This window comes from Ochotona curzoniae, unplaced genomic scaffold (genome assembly GCF_017591425.1).
Source record: "Ochotona curzoniae isolate NIBS_2020 unplaced genomic scaffold, NIBS_Ocur_1.0 contig_517, whole genome shotgun sequence".
Lineage (NCBI taxonomy): Eukaryota > Metazoa > Chordata > Mammalia > Lagomorpha > Ochotonidae > Ochotona > Ochotona curzoniae.
Window position 1 is genome coordinate 6,533,982 of NW_024466454.1, and position 15,733 is coordinate 6,549,714.

The window sequence follows — 15,733 nt, forward strand, 5'->3', positions numbered from 1 at the left end:
TTCAAATAACTAAATAACTAAATCTGTAAAATGTATTTGTAACTTTCAGATTTGCCATGCAGGTGACCAAATATAAGATCTGATAAAATTGTTTGACAGTAAAAGAACATTTTTACCTTTTAAACAAATGACAAAAAAAGTTTTGATTGTCATGAAGGAAAAAAACACGATTGAAAACAATTTTAGTGAGCTGGTACTGTGGTATAGCAGAGTAATCTTCTACCTGTGGTGCCAGCACCCTGTGTGAGTGCCACTTTGAGTCGCAGCAACTCCATTGCCCATCCAGCTCTCTGCTAATGGCCTGGAAAGGCAGCAGAGAGGGACCCAAATCCTAGGCCCCTTAACCCATGTGGAAGACCCGAGAAAACTCCTGGCTCCTGACTTCAAACCAGCCCAGCTATGGCTGTTGTGGCCATTTGGGGAGTGCACCAGCAGATGGAAGATTCTCTGTAACTCTGCCTTTCAAATAAAAAATAAATGTTTAAGGAAATAGAAAAAATATTATCAAAATCTTCACCACCGTCTAACAAGCCAGAAAACAGGATCTGTGTTTAATTCTTTGAGTTATATAATTACTATATGCCGCTTTTTTTTAGGTCCAAGTGATTTATATCCTAATTTCCCTCTAAAAGATTCTCAAATTTCTCATTTCTTTTTTTTCTCCTTTTCTCAAAAGGAAACTTTGAAAAAAAAGATTTGCTTTTTTATTGGAAAGACACATTTACAGAGAGAAAGAGACACAGAGGAAGATCTTCTGTCCACTGGTTCACTCCCCAAGTGGCTGCAATGGCCGGAACTGAGCCAATCTGAAGCCAGGAGCTTCCTCCAGGTCTTCCATGGAGGGTGGAGAGGTGCAGGGTCCCAAGGCTTTGGGCCATTCTCTACTGCCCTCCCAGCGAGCGGGATGGAAAGTGGAGCACCCAGGACAGAAACCAGTGCTCTTATGGGAGGAGGATTTAGGCACTGACCCATAGTGACAGGCACAGGAAATCATATTTTTAGGATTTGTTTTATGTATTCAAAAGACGGTGACGGAAACAAAGATAAAAGGGTTCACAGGGCCCGGCACGATAGCATAGTGGTTTAAGTCCTTGCCTTGAACATGCCAGGATCCCATGTGGGCACCGGTTCTAATCCCGGTGGCCCCACTCTCCATCCAGCTCCCTGCTTATGGCCAGGAAAAGCAGTCAAGGATGGCCCAAAGCTTTGAGACCCTGCACCTGCGTGGGAGACCCGGAAGAAGCTCCTGGCTCCGGATTGGCTCAGCTCCAGTCATTGTGGCCACTTGAAGATCTTCCTCTCTGTCTCTCTTCTCTGAATATCTGCCTTTCCAATAAAAACAAATAACTCTTTAAAAAAAGGAGGGGGGCGTGTTTCACGGAGATCTTGTACTGGTTCACTTTCCCAGCATCAGGACAATCATTGCTCAGCTAGCCAAAAATTACATCCAGAACTCCCATAGTGGGTCAGGGACCCAAATACTTGGGTTATCTTTGCTACATTATCAGGTGCATTAGCAGGACCTGGGATCCAGTGTTGCAAGAGAGAACTTAACCAACTGCTCATACCACCAGCTTATTCTTTTTCTCTGCATCAGAAAGCTTGCAGCTATTTAGAGGCAGGATACCACCCATACGCACGTAAGCCAGTTAAGAAATGAAGGTTTTGTCGGTTATGACCTCAAAGGAGGGCTCTGTGAGTTAGCAGAAAGAACTTGACTCAGTGGAGATAGGGAGGCTGACTTTCTGTATGAGTCCATCTGAAATGTGATTAAGGGAGCTGGTCGAGACAATGCTTATGATTAGCAGAATGGCTTCAGGCATGCTAGACAAAAAGCCGAAGGTTTAACTTCAGTGTAAGGACTAGTTTGTGTTCCCTTCAGGTTCAAGTATTTTCTGCCTAAAACACGTTCTTGATGACAGACAAAGGTCTTTAACAGGAAATTAGTACACTGTCATATGCTCTCCCCCCACAGAAAAAAAAAAAATCCAAAGGAGAGGTTTAATGAAGAATAAAGCTTTGTGGATGTCAAAAGTGTAATTGGTACCTTCATATTAAATTGATATTCTTTTTTGTTACTTATAGCACTTTCTCAAAAACAATAGTAAAAGGTGCCAAAAGGGCAGGAAAAATGACAATTGGGCGACAGTATTTATTGAAAAAGAGGACAGGGACAATTGTGGAAGAAAGAGTCAATCGTCCTGGATGGAACGAAGATGATGACATTTCTGGTATGTGAGAATTCACTTTTCCTTCTTGGTTCAATTTTACTCTTTCTTGTATGAATAAGAAACTAGGACATAGTTGCCTTAAACCTCGAGAACTTGTGAGAAGCTTGAAAGCACTTATCAGTTTTTTTAGAACTGGAATAAATATTTTCCCCAGTATTCCATTGTTCAAATAAGACTTTGTTAAATTAGCTTCTCTTTTGTTAAATCCATATGTTGTCCACTTTGTGTGTGTTTCACAAAATCAAGAAAGAAATAGGGACTGTGTAGGAAATTTTTAGTGAATATAAACAGGTGTAAGATAGTGTGCTGTATCTTATTCTTACACAAGGAGAACAAGTACATTGAATACTTGAATATTTAGGTTTTCGTAATTTGGATTTTGGTGAATATTCTTGATCAAAATGGAGACCTAACATATAGGAATTCAGGTCATAAGAGGAAAACTGCCTGCTCTTTAAAGGGGCCAAATTTGGGCAATTAAGATGGCAATATGTTGGGAAGATAGATTTAGAAAACCAGTAGCAAAATGTCTTATTAAAAGTTAGTTACCTATTTCCACCTTCCAGTACACTGTAGAAACAACACTAGAGACGCAGACAGCCATTGGTATGCTAGATGCAGCAACTACTACCACTTAGGAAAAAAGAAACTTCATCTTAAAGAAAAGACTGGCTAAAAAGTTTCCATTTCAGTTTTCTAGGGTAGGAATCTATGTGACTTTGAGTGTAGGTAGGCATGCCCTGTGTGAGAATGTGTCCATCTAAGCCTGCCTTTAAGGGCCCTGAAAAGATCCACCATTAGGTGTTCAAGTGGCCTTTTATTGGAATCCTGACTCCCAGTCCTGTGTAAAACCGAAGGAATACTGTTGACGCTCCAAAGTTTTGATGATTTTATGAAGCAAAAACTAATGTTCTGTGGTAATTGTTTCACCAAGAGGTCAAATTGTGTAATGTTCTCTGCTGTGAAAATAAAAGATTGACTGGTATTTGATTATATTATGGCATTCACAAGTTAAAACTCAATCTGATATTTGTAGGGATAAGTTTTAGCTTTTTAAAAAATTTCAGTGGAAAACAGCTGTAACTTTCCCTTGCACATTAATGATTTGACTTCTGTCACTTTGAAAATAAATAGGAAAGTAAATTAGGATATTTTCCAGTATGGATTTTTAAAAATCAGAAAACACAGTATCAATTAAGAATGCTGGTTTTTTTTAAAAAATTCTCCCTGAAATACTTTATTATTGAGTAGGTTCTTCCACATCTATAATCTTCAACCAGTCTGCAACTTGTGATTGCAAAACTGTGAGTTTCCCATGCATAACCATTTCCTCCAACTAAAATATTTCCATAAAAAAAACAACTGCTCTAAGAACAGAAAAAATCTTTTTCCTTCTGGTAACTTCTGATTGATGTAGAAATTTGTAATAAAAGTTTATGTTTTGAAGAATAAACTGAGACCTGAGTGATTCATTTTTATAGTGATCCTGTTAAAGATAAATTTTACCAATAGGTTAGCTCTAACAAAATCTGGGTTTTTTTTTTTAAGTCCTCAATAGAAATCACTGTCATCTGTCATTATTTAGCAAACTTGACTGAAACAAAATATGGATGATTCATTTAAAATATATACATTTTAGAAACTATTTAAATGACCATTTTATTTGAGTTACTGATACTCATTTCCTATAAACTGTTTTATTTGAATGATTCCTCATTGATGTTGAATAATTTGTTTTATAATATGTGTAAAAGCCATAATCCCTAACATAAATTTCTCTTGGTTTAAGGAGCCTTTTCAAAAAGTTTGAAACCCTTTATCTTGGCACTTCTTCAACCTGTTCCTGTCCTCACAGTTTCAGATGAGAGTGAACTTCCCACAAGCACCACCTTGAAGGCCTCAGAGAAGTCTACAATGGAACAGTTAGTAGAAAAAGCTTGTTTTAGAGACTATCAGCGCTTAGGATTGGGAACCATAAGTGGCAGCTCTTCTCGATCTAAACCAGAGTATTTTCGAATCACTGCCTCCAACAGGATGTATTCACTGTGCCGAAGGTAAGTCTGTTTGGGGGCCACTTTCTTCCCTGTTGAGTCTGAGAGAGAGAGAGAGAGAGAGAGAGAGAGAGAGAGAGAGAGGAGGGGAGGTAGGAAGAGATTTACTCAAAAAGCAGAGTAACAGAGTCAGATAGGGAGGGACAGATTTCTGCTGGTTCACTCCCTAAATGGCTGCAGCAGCAGGATCTGGACATAGCAAAGCCAGGAGCTTGGAACTTCTTCCTGGTCACCCATGTGGGTACAGGGACCCAGACATTTGGACCATCTTCCACTGTTTGACCAGGCACATTAGCAGGGAGCTGGATCAGAAGTAGAACAGGCCAATGTGGGGTGTGCTAACACCACAAAGTGGAGGCTTTATTCACCATCCCAAAACACCAGCACCAGCCTCACCCCGTTGGAGCCTTGAGTTATTTAAATTGTAACCAGAAATAAATAAAAATGCCAGAAAATCAGGGAGATGTTTCCAGGAATATGTATATTAAGATCTTTGCCTACAGCATGGACAAACATCTCATCAGCAGTCTCAGAATAATTGCATCACTGCAAAGTGTTCCTAATGGGTGAAAAGATAAGAAGTTAAGCTCTTGTCCCTTTTATGAATTTCACTTTGTTGCCTTCTTCTTCTCAATTTGTCCCTTTTCTAGTAGGCCTAAAGGGAACTTGCAGTACGAACAGTTTTTGTCCAGGCCAGTGGGCCTACTTAGAGGTGCAGGATCCACCAACTTTCTGTAAAAGATCAAGTAGAATATATTTTCAGCTAATGAGTCATAGGTCTTGTATCTATTTAACTCATTTCCAAAAGAGTATAGACAGTAAGGCAATGAATAGGTGTGGCCAGTTGGAGCCCATAGCTGTAATTTGCAGGACCAGGGACACTCAAGGCTTGCTTTCACTGTCTAATTAGAATATTTTCTTTCTTTCTTTTTTTTTTTTTTTGGAAAGTCAGATTTACAGAGAGGAGAGACAGAGAGGAAGATCTTCCATCCAATGATTCACTCCCCAAGTAGCAATAGATAGAGCTGAACTGATCCAAGCCTGGTAACCAGGAGCTTCCTCCAGGTCTCCCACACGGGTGCTGGGTCCCAAGGCTTTGGGATGTGCTTGACTGCTTTTCCTGCCCACAAGCAGGGAGCTGGATGGGAAGTGGAGCAGCTAGGAATGGAACCGGCGCCCATATGGAATCCCGGCACATGCAAGGCAAGGATTTAGCCGCTAGGTTACCACACTGGGCCCTGATTAGTGTATTTTCTAATGAATATTGCTTGAAGAAACTCCAAGAACACATTTTGCTTTTTTCTGTTGTCATTCTTAGTGCCTTTAAAAGGTTAAGCCCTATATCATGCCTTATTATATATATTTTCTGGAACTGAATTGCTACCACTACAAGTTTAGTCACTTTGATCTCCAGCTAAATTGCTGCCTTTGCATTTATAAATTCAGCTTTCATTAGATACCAGATTGTAAATTTTAGGCCTTACATATACTTTAGAAACTTGTCTGAGATTGGCACTTTTGTATATGAGTAAAGCTGCTACCTGCTACACCAGCATCCTTTGTGGGTGCCAGTTTGACTCCTGGCTGTTCCATTTCTGATCCAGCTCCCTGCTTATGTGCCTGGGAAAGCATCAGAGGATGACCCAAGTTCTTGGGTCCCTACATCTACATGGAAGACCCAGAGGAAGCTCCTGGCTCCTGGCTTGGGGCTGGCCCAGCTACAGCAATTGTGTCTGAGGGGGTGGGATGAGGCAGTAGATGAAGATTATCTCCCTCTCTTTCTCTGTTCTCTCTGGGCTCTCCAGTCTTTCCATTCTCTTTGTGTGTAATTCTGCCTTTCAGATAAGTAAATAACTCTTTAAAAACAAAAAATGCAAATTGTCCTGGGTCAGCATTGTGACATAGCAGGTAAAGCTGCCACCTGTAGTGTGGATCCCTTACAAATGCCAATGTGAGTCCTAAAGTCTCCGCCTCCACTCAAGCTCCTACTAGGCTTGGGAAAAGCAACAGAAGATGGTCCAAGTGCTTGGTCTTCAGTGCCCATTGGGAAAACCCAAAAGAAGCTCCTGAGCTTTAGCCTGGCCCAACTCAACTAGTCATTGCAACTGTCCAGGGAGTGAACCAGCTAATGGAAGATCTCTCTCTCCCTCTCCATCTGTCTGTCCTTCCCTCCCACCTTCTCTATCTCTGTAAATCCAACTTTCAAATAAGTGCATAAATCTTTGAAAAGAAAAAAAGGTTGTCTTAATGTTCTGGTTAGTTTCAGCCCTGTTCTTTAAGAACTATAAATCTTTTAAATGATAATTTATGTGTACAAATTTCAGTGTTAAACTGGAGGAAAATATGGTTTAAGACTGTGGCCAAACAAGCATTTTGCACAAAGTACTAAAAAATTGAGTCTCTGAATATGCAGTTACGAGCTAGTTAATTTTTAGATAAATGTAAGCACTGTTGTTGGGGTATGATTATCGTGCTATTAGGAAAACTGTCGAAAGTATGCCAAACATTGAGAAAAAAACAAAACGTCAATTATCACTTCAGTCTTACAGAAACAAAATAAATGTATTTAAAAGTCGGTTACAGAGAGAAAGGGAGAGACAGAGAAAGGAGAGATTTTCCTTAAACTGGTTCACTCTCCAGATGGCCACAGCAGCCAGGACTGGGCCACGGTGAAGCCAAGAGCTTGTTTCTGCTCTCCCACATGGCCAGCAGGGGTCCAAGCACTTGCTGTATCCTCCATTGCTTTTCACAGGCCATTAGTATGGAGCTGCATTGGAAGTGCAGCAACCAGGACAAACAGCAGAGTGACTTGTATCTATTATACCATAATGCCTTCCCCCCACCCCAAAAAAAGTTGTAATAAGTTATTTGTTAGAACACATTTTTTATAAAGTGTTTATGGTGGTATGAACTAATATACATCTGTAAAACTGTTGGAAGGAAGAAATGGAATAATAAATATAATCCAAAACAAGGCAAAAAAGGTTACCAAAGGAAATATGGAGCAGATGGGACAATAAAATGCATGTAGTAAGAATGAAAACTTAAGTCCAAATATGTTAATAATTATGTTCATTGAAATTAATTCAATTCTCTGATTGAACCAATGCTGTCTTTTTAAGCTTTCTGCTGCTTTTCTTGTATGCATTCTGACATATAAGAATTTGTTATAAAGCAGAAAGTAAAATGATGGAAAAACACCATTCAAGACTACTTCAAAACTTCTGTTGTCACTATGCAAATATCAAAGTAGACCTTAAAAGCATTAATAGTGGGGCAGATGTTATAGCAAAGCACTTTAAGCCACTGCTTGTGACAGGTGGGATGAGCGGCCCAGGTACTTCTGGCCCCTCCACCCATGTGGACGACCAAGATGAGATTCCTGGCTCCTGACTTGAACCTTTCCCAGCCCTCGCTGTTGAAGCCATCTGAGGAGTGAATCAGTATATGAAAGAGCTCTGTTTCTGTCTCTTCCTTCATTCTGTCCTTTCAAATAAATACTTTTAAAAAAAAAATTACCGGTGACAAGATATATTTAACAGTTTCATTGGGAGTCCATCTTTGATTTGGAAGTAGAGATGCATACTACATTATATCTTCACATCTCAATGTGATAGTTTCTATTATACAGTTCCTTTAGGTGATTGTATGTACATGCTTTTTTACCTGTGTATCTCCTGATCTTGTACTCTGCATGAAGGTTGCTTTATATCAGAGAAAGCATACAATATTAATGCCTTTGGGGATTGACTTGTTTCACTGAGCACAATGGTCTCTAGTTGGGACTGTTTTGTTGCAGATGCTAGAATTTCACTCTTTTTCATGACTAAGTAGTATTCCATAGAGTAGATATATCACACTTTCCTTATCTACTCCTCTTTTGATAGACACCTGGGTTGTTTACATGCCTTTGCTATTGTAGATGTTGCTGCTATAAATATAGGATTACAGATCATTTTCTAATATGTAGATTTCATTTCCTTTGCATATATTCCCAGAAGTGAGATACCTGGGTCATACAGCAGGTCAATTTTCAGTTGTCTTAACACTCTCTGTACTGACTTCCATAGTGGTTGTACTAGCCTTCACTCCCACCAGCAGTGAAGGATGGAAAATATCTTTCCACATCTATACCAGCAGGTGTTGTTAGTAAAGTTGTGAATATACACCAGTCTCACTGGAGTTAGGTACAACCTCAATGACATTTTCATTTGTATTTCCCTGATAGATACGGGGCCTGAACATTTTTTCATGTCCATTAGCCATTTAAATTTGTTCTTTTGAAAAATGTTCATTTACTTCACCCATTTCTTTATAGGGTTGTTTGTTTTGCTGTCATTGAGTTTCTGAAGCTCTTTATAAATCCTGGATATTGGTCCCCTATTAATTATGTAGTATACAAAGATTCTCCATACCTACAATATCAAGATACACTTCAGTAACATGATGATAGACATATGATTGCATATGAAGGACTGTGCTATTATACTAAAATGCAGGATATCAGCTGGGGGAAGGGATCTAGGGAGGGAGAGAGGGAAAAATCCCAGAGCTTTTTGAACTGTATCATAAAATAATTTTTTTATATAAAAAAGAAACGGAGTATCATGATTAAGTCCAGACCAAAAAAAATTTTTTTACTAGTGACAAAGAAGGATGCCAGAAATTCATTCAATAGGATCCAGTAAACTTTATTATAGGAAATACAGAACACTTCTCATTTGAAAATTGATAATCATAATTTGGGCCCAGCACAATAGCCTAGTGGTTAAAGTCCTTGCCTTGCATGCACTGGGATCCCATATCGGTGCTGGTTCCCATCCAGTTCCCTGCTTGTGATCTAGAAAGCAGTCAAGCACGTCTAAAAGCCTTGCGACCCTGCACCCACATGGGAGACCTGGAAGAGCTCCTGGCTCCTGGCTTTGGATTGGCTGAGCTCCAGCCGTTGCAGCTGCTTGGGGAATGAATCATCAGATGGAGGATCTTCCTCTGTCTCTCCTCCTCTCTGTATATCTGCCTTTCCAATAAAAAGAAATAAATGTTTTTAAAAAATTCATAATTTACCTACCGCATTAAAATAATTTTAAGTGTAATAAAGTCATTATCTACAGAAAAACCTTTCATATAATATAAAATATAGTTTATGATTTCTATTTTTGCTTTATTTGAAAAAGTTACTCACTTGCTGGTTCACTCTCCAGATGTCAGAGCTAGTGCTGGGCCAGGCCAAAATCAGGATCCAGGAACTCAATTTGTCTCCCATGTGTGTGGCAGGGACATAAGTATGTGAGCTGTCACCTGTTGCCTCTTACGGTACCTGGCAGTGAGAAGCTGGAATCTGGAGCATGGCCAGAACTCAAACCTGGGCACTGCAGTATGAGATATGGGAATCCCACCCCTTAACCACTATGCCAAATGCCTGTCCTGACAACATTGTCCTTAAGTAAAATGTTAGAAACTGCCTAAAGTCAACAACAGAAGAAAAGGAAGTGCTGGTAGACCACATAGTGGAATACTACACTAAAAGCTAGCAATCTAAACATGATCACATTGGTGAAACTCGCAGACATAATGTTGAGCAAAAGAAACCAAGCAAAAAATAATACATTCTTTTTTTCATTTTTTATTATATTTTTGACAATATTAGGGTAAAAAGGTTCAAGGGCTATAGGAAAGTGGGTAAGACTATTATTTACATATTGTTTCCTTCATGTATCTGAGGTAAAGGGGGATATTGAGGGAGAAGCCCCACCCAGTTTCCAACCCACCGCCCAAAAATAATAAATTCTACTAACTTCTTTTATCTAGAATTTTTAAATGGGTAAAACTCCTGATGCAGTCACATTGGTGCTAATCTGTAGAGGACTTGTTCATAGTGCTGGGAGAAGACATGGAGTCTTGGCCGCTGCTGAGGGTTTGTCTCTTCATATTGTTAGTGGTGACATGGAGTTCATTTTGTGTTAGTTTATGTTTTGAGCCTTTACATGGGAATTATTCTTGACTAGAGAGTTTGCACAGCAGCTTCTGAAACACACTACCTCATGAGGCTTCCCTGGGTGCTTTCCATTATTAACTATGCCTGGCTCTGCAGGCCCAGCACTTCCTGCCCCAGCACAGGACCATCCCACTGTCCTTGAAGCCTGGGCCTGGGAGCAGCAGAGCCTCAGATCCTGTGTCTGTGTACTAAGGTCACAGCCTGCTACTGGGGGCGGAAGTGAAGAAGTAGGTTGGTTCTTTCCTAGTTCATGAAGCGGCTGCTGTAGCCAGGAGATATTACTCCATGTTAATACACACTGTCATTGTATCTAGGAATAGAAGAAAACAGATACTAAAGTGGAATTGAAAATCAAAAGTCTTGATAATGAGACTATTTTTCCAATCTTTATCAGAGATGTGTCAACAGCATGGTCATTTGATAAATTCATGCTATGAGAAAAACACACGCTACAACTTCCTAGAGCACCAGTACTCTAGGCTTTTACAAATGCTTCCAAAGTACCATTGAGTAAATGCAGAATGTTAATTTGGCATTAACCAAAGTAGTTGAAGATTATGATTTGCTTGACTTTAAATTGGATTCCTCTCCTTCCTCTTAGCACTAAGTTACATGGAGATAAGGGACTGGAAGTGGGTGATGGTGATAGTTGTACTACTTAGTGAATGTATGTGATGCCACTGACTTGTATACTTAAAAAAGATAACCTGATAAATGTTATATTGAGTATATTTTACCACAGCTTTTTAATCACCAAAGAAAAAAGCTGAGATTAGTTATTGGGGCTTAAAAATATAAAATCTCTTCAGTATTATATTTCTCTTTTTTTCAATTTATTTTATTTATTTGAAAGAGTAACAGAGAAAAGCTTCCCATTGATCGGTTCACTCTCCAGATGTCCCAAACAGCTGGGACTTGGCCAAGCCAAAGCCAGGAGACAGGAGTTTCTTCCAAGTTATCACATGGATGTAGGGACACAAGCATTTGGTCCATCTTCAACTGACTTCCCAGACACATAAGCAGGGAAGTGGATTGAAGGTAACACAACAGGAACTCCAGTTGGTGCCCATATGTGATGCACACACTGCAGGTGGGCAGCTTAACCGGCTGCACCACAGCACTGGCCCCTAATCATAATATTGAAAACTTAAGATGTGACCCTGGGAACTATCTATGTGCTTCTACTTATTAATCTATGAAAGAAAGTGTTCTTGGTTTTTATTTATGCCAGCATCATATCCTACACTTTTTAGTTAATCTTTTTTTTAATCAAATAGTGCTAGTAAAATATTTAAGCTAAGGTATTCTTGGTTTTTATTTTTGCCAGTGTCGTATCCCATAACTTTCTTAACTAATTTTTCAAATAAACATGTAGTGTTAAAATATTTAAGTTGATTTTGGCATGTGTGCATTTCCTTATCCCATGCATCCTTTGGGTTTCACTTTTAATCTTTTGGCTGTCTCTGATGGTCTGATGTTGGTGTAACTTCAGTAATCTGAGTTGTTCACAAGTTAACTTGTCATTCTTATAAAGTTTACATTAATTCACTGGTCTTATTTTAGGTTAGAAAAATGTATGTAATGCAAGGAAAATACTCATCTTGGCAATCTTTTACATAATATGCACAGTTTCTACACTTAGGCTATTTAGCAGAAATCTGCATAGTTACTGAAAAGGAGTCATTTCAAAATAGCTGTGGGTCCATGGATAACTACACTAACTTTGCCATCTAGGCCTTTTGTTCTCAACCCCTGAAGAACTGAAGTGTTGAAAAGAAATCCTGTGTTTGAAATATGGTCATATGTCTTACCCTTCAACCAATACAAGTCAGAAAATTACTAATTCTGTGATATTCATATTTTTATATTCTTTCCCCAACCCTGTTCCTCTCTCATATCCTTATCTCCAAAGCTATCCTGGCCTTCTAGTTGTACCTCAAGCTGTACAGGACAGCAGTTTACCAAGAGTAGCCCGCTGCTATCGACACAATCGCCTGCCTGTTGTATGCTGGAAGAACTCAAGAAGTGGTACTCTGCTCCTCCGAGCTGGAGGATTCCATGGAAAGGGAGTTGTTGGTCTTTTCAAATCCCAGAACTCCCCTCAGGCTGGTAAGCATCTCTAAAATGATGGTGCTTTCACTTATGAGTTTTCCTAAAATAAGTAAAATCTGGGAACACTAGTTGTGCTCTTCACCAACAAATACAACTTACACAAGAACTCTATGTGGCAGTGTGGAGCTCCACTTTGAATTTGACATCTTATTTAAAGTTCAATTTACATTTGGATTTTAATAAAAAATATAAAATGTAATACAGTCTTTTGTTTTGGCTGTTTTTCAGGAAACTAGTGTATTCATCTAGATGGGAAGTAAATTACACTAATAGATTATATACTATATGTTAAGGTATAATGATACATTAACTATTTCTTCTCCTTTCTTCTGAAAAGGATCCATATGTATTTGACAGCTTCAGAGGCAACCAGGAGTTCTGTCCCATATGATGTATCCTGTCCCATTCCTTCAAATCTCCCCCCTCATCTCACACCCCCACCCCACCCAGCAACCAGAGAACCAAAATGCTGCTTTAGCAACTCTCAAAAAAAAAAAAAAGACATTTTTAGGAGGCTAGGGAAGTAATTGCTATTGTCTCTTTTCTGAAAATATTTATGAGTACCATGTCTGAGGTTGTGAGGCTGGAAGCTATATTTTGCTGACCTTTCTCATGGCTTTTTGCTCATAATAGATGTTCCATAATATTACACAGTGTACGACTAAGATACCAGATCCAGGTAGGGAATGGATGCATTTTTGTCACCTTGGTAATGAAGTAAATTCAAGCAGTCTGTAGTTCCACAAGTACACTCAACCTGTGCCTCTGAGATCTCTGTTCTCATCCCCTTCCTTCCCCACAGTAGGCCGGTGTGCCCTGGATCTCATTCAGTTTGCTGAGGGCAACATACCTGATGCCATATTGTTCCATTTGGTATGGAGACAACGTTGTTGTTGAGGAAGGAAGTTGATTTTTGATGGTTTCTGCCTAGAGGAGTCCTCTGCAACACGTTTTGTGTAGAGGAGTTCACAAGCACATGTAAATTATAGAGAATAACAAACGTTTCCAGAGCATTCATGAACATACCCCTGACTTTGTAGTTGGGAAAAGTTGAAATATATTTCCATTCTTGATTTTTTAATATAAATTTGCTATCTTTCTTACCTTTGAGCTCACGTATTTGTTCACATTGCAATATTGAAGTCAGGATCTTTTATAATTGATGCGATCAGTAAAGATAGTGTCATGTGTTAAAAATGGAGCTTATACTCAGAGTATAAAATAATGGTGCCTGCTATAATTGATGATGTGTTAGGGTTTATGAAATTTAATGACATCATAAAATTAAGAATAGTTTAAAATATTTCCTGTTTAGGTTGCAAGAAAAATTAAGACCTATTGTCCTTCTGGTGAATCAACCCCAGTGCCTCTTTAAAAGACCCGGGAAAGCTTCAATGGTTTCTGCTTATTCCCTCCAACCCAGACTTGCTGTTACATTTGGTTCCATCTGTGCATATGTTTTGCCTTCTTTGAGAAGGACAAAGAAATTTAGCCGTAGTTCTTGCCATTCTCCTCCAGTTTTCCTCTAAGGAATCCCACAAGCTCATGTCCCTGCTTAGGCTATATGACAAAACTGGAATAAAACTAGTGATAGTGAGAAGCCTCACCCTGCCCATTCTGGGATGCCAGGGGAACTGCCTTCATCTGTATACCGAAACAGTAGCATGGAACAGTACTGGGGGAGCTCATCAAGGAGAAATTACTGCCTAAGGAGTTTTCACTTTGAGTTCCTTGGATAATGAAAGCTACATCTATGCTTGGAAGGAGAGCTCTGTGCTTGTTTGTGAGCTCTTTCTGGGATGATGATGATGATGAGGCAATAGAGAGGCAGGTGTGATGAAACTAAATCATAGAAGGATTAACCATTTAATCGACTGGGGCTGGTTTCTCTTCGGGTGTGGTAACTTAAAGACTGTATAAACAAAGAATAAACATATAGAAGTATACACACATGTATATGTTTTATTAACATTTATTTTGTCTTATTCAATGTTTTTCTTTTATAGCTCCTACCTCTTTAGAATCTTCCAGTAGTATAGAACAGGAAAAGTACTTGCAAGCCTTGCTGAATGCAGTTTCTGTCCATCAGAAACTCCGAGGCAACAATACCCTTGCTGTTAGGCCAGCACTTGCTCTGTCTCCAGGTAAGATTTCCCCCTTAACAGTTACTATAAAAGGTCAGAACTATTCTTAATATGTCTAGCTATTTACCCAGTAGAAGTTTTACCCTGTAGAGCTATAACTTAAGCTCACTTTACTTGAAAATCAGGGTACCATAATTATTGTCTAGTAAACAGTAAACAAATGTAGATATTTGATTATTTGCTTTTTAACACATTAAGAGGAAAGAGGGTGTTGAATAGTCATTCAGTGTTTTTCCCCCAGAATCTATTTTATTTACACTGTAAAATATTACCTAGTTGAATATACAAGTTGAGCATGTTTGTTAAATGTATATTCTCAGAATGATGTTTGTTAGAAATTCTAAAACTACCTGTAGTCTTTTATGATTTCAGTGTAGTTTGTTCTCATGAGGTTTGAATAAAGCCATTAAGACTTGTACTAATATTCTGTTTCAGTTATCATGTGATGGAACCCCCAGAGGGTTCATGTAGAGGTAACCCTAATGTGTTAGACGCAGGAGCATGTGACTTGAGAAGTTGATCTCTTTGGCTTAATCAGCTACTTGAATTAGTTCAACATAAGCAGAAAGTGGCTTTTCTTGTAAAGTAACACCATGCATGCCTTGCTTCATTTATCATTAAATTCTCTGATTGCACTTGCCAAACCTAACGCTCTATAATCTTGTAAATGTGTGTTATCTCTGGTGCAGTAATAACATTGCCTTGTTATCTCTTAATAAAGCTTTGAGTGCTTAAAAACTATGGAGTTTGGCAGCAATTAGACATGCTACACGTGAAGATAACTTTTTGTCATTTGAGTAATGTTAACCCGAACAACATGATTTTTGTTCTTCTTTTTGGTTGACTTTAGGGACTGAAAGGAGGACTTCAAGAATGTCCACTGTGCTTAAGCAGGTAGTGCCAGGACATTTGGATGTAAACCCATCCAATAGCTTTGCTCGAGGAGGTTAGTAAGATCAATTTTATAACTGAGCACTGGTACAGATAAAAAGCAATAAATCACTTTTCTAGATAAGTGGGTATTTTAAATCAACTAATTATGATTCAAATTGTTCTTTTTTGATTCAAATTGTTCTTAATTTCCTTTCTATAAATTAATGGTCAAATCTATTTCTAGAGTGATTTTGGATGAGTTTAGCCTTATAGAATAAGAAGTGTAATATTGTTGATATCTTACGTATTGATGAGTTTGGGAGCAGC

At 38.8% G+C, this 15,733-nt stretch overlaps 1 protein-coding gene across 3 annotated transcripts in view; it reads left to right on the top strand.

Annotated features, from left to right (window-relative positions):
* The window catches only part of SBF2 (SET binding factor 2), a 382,316-nt gene that overhangs the window by 317,014 nt on the left and 49,569 nt on the right, over window positions 1-15,733 (top strand). For 2 of the 3 annotated variants that reach the window (XM_040989140.1, XM_040989142.1), the window contains 4 exons: window positions 2,086-2,231; window positions 4,087-4,285; window positions 12,190-12,386; window positions 14,396-14,533. In XM_040989140.1, coding sequence (XP_040845074.1) covers window positions 2,086-2,231; window positions 4,087-4,285; window positions 12,190-12,386; window positions 14,396-14,533 — 680 coding nt within the window. Of the gene's footprint in view, window positions 1-2,085; window positions 2,232-4,086; window positions 4,286-12,189; window positions 12,387-14,395; window positions 14,534-15,383; window positions 15,480-15,733 lie in introns of all 3 variants that reach the window. The other variant, XM_040989139.1, reaches the window with a different exon arrangement.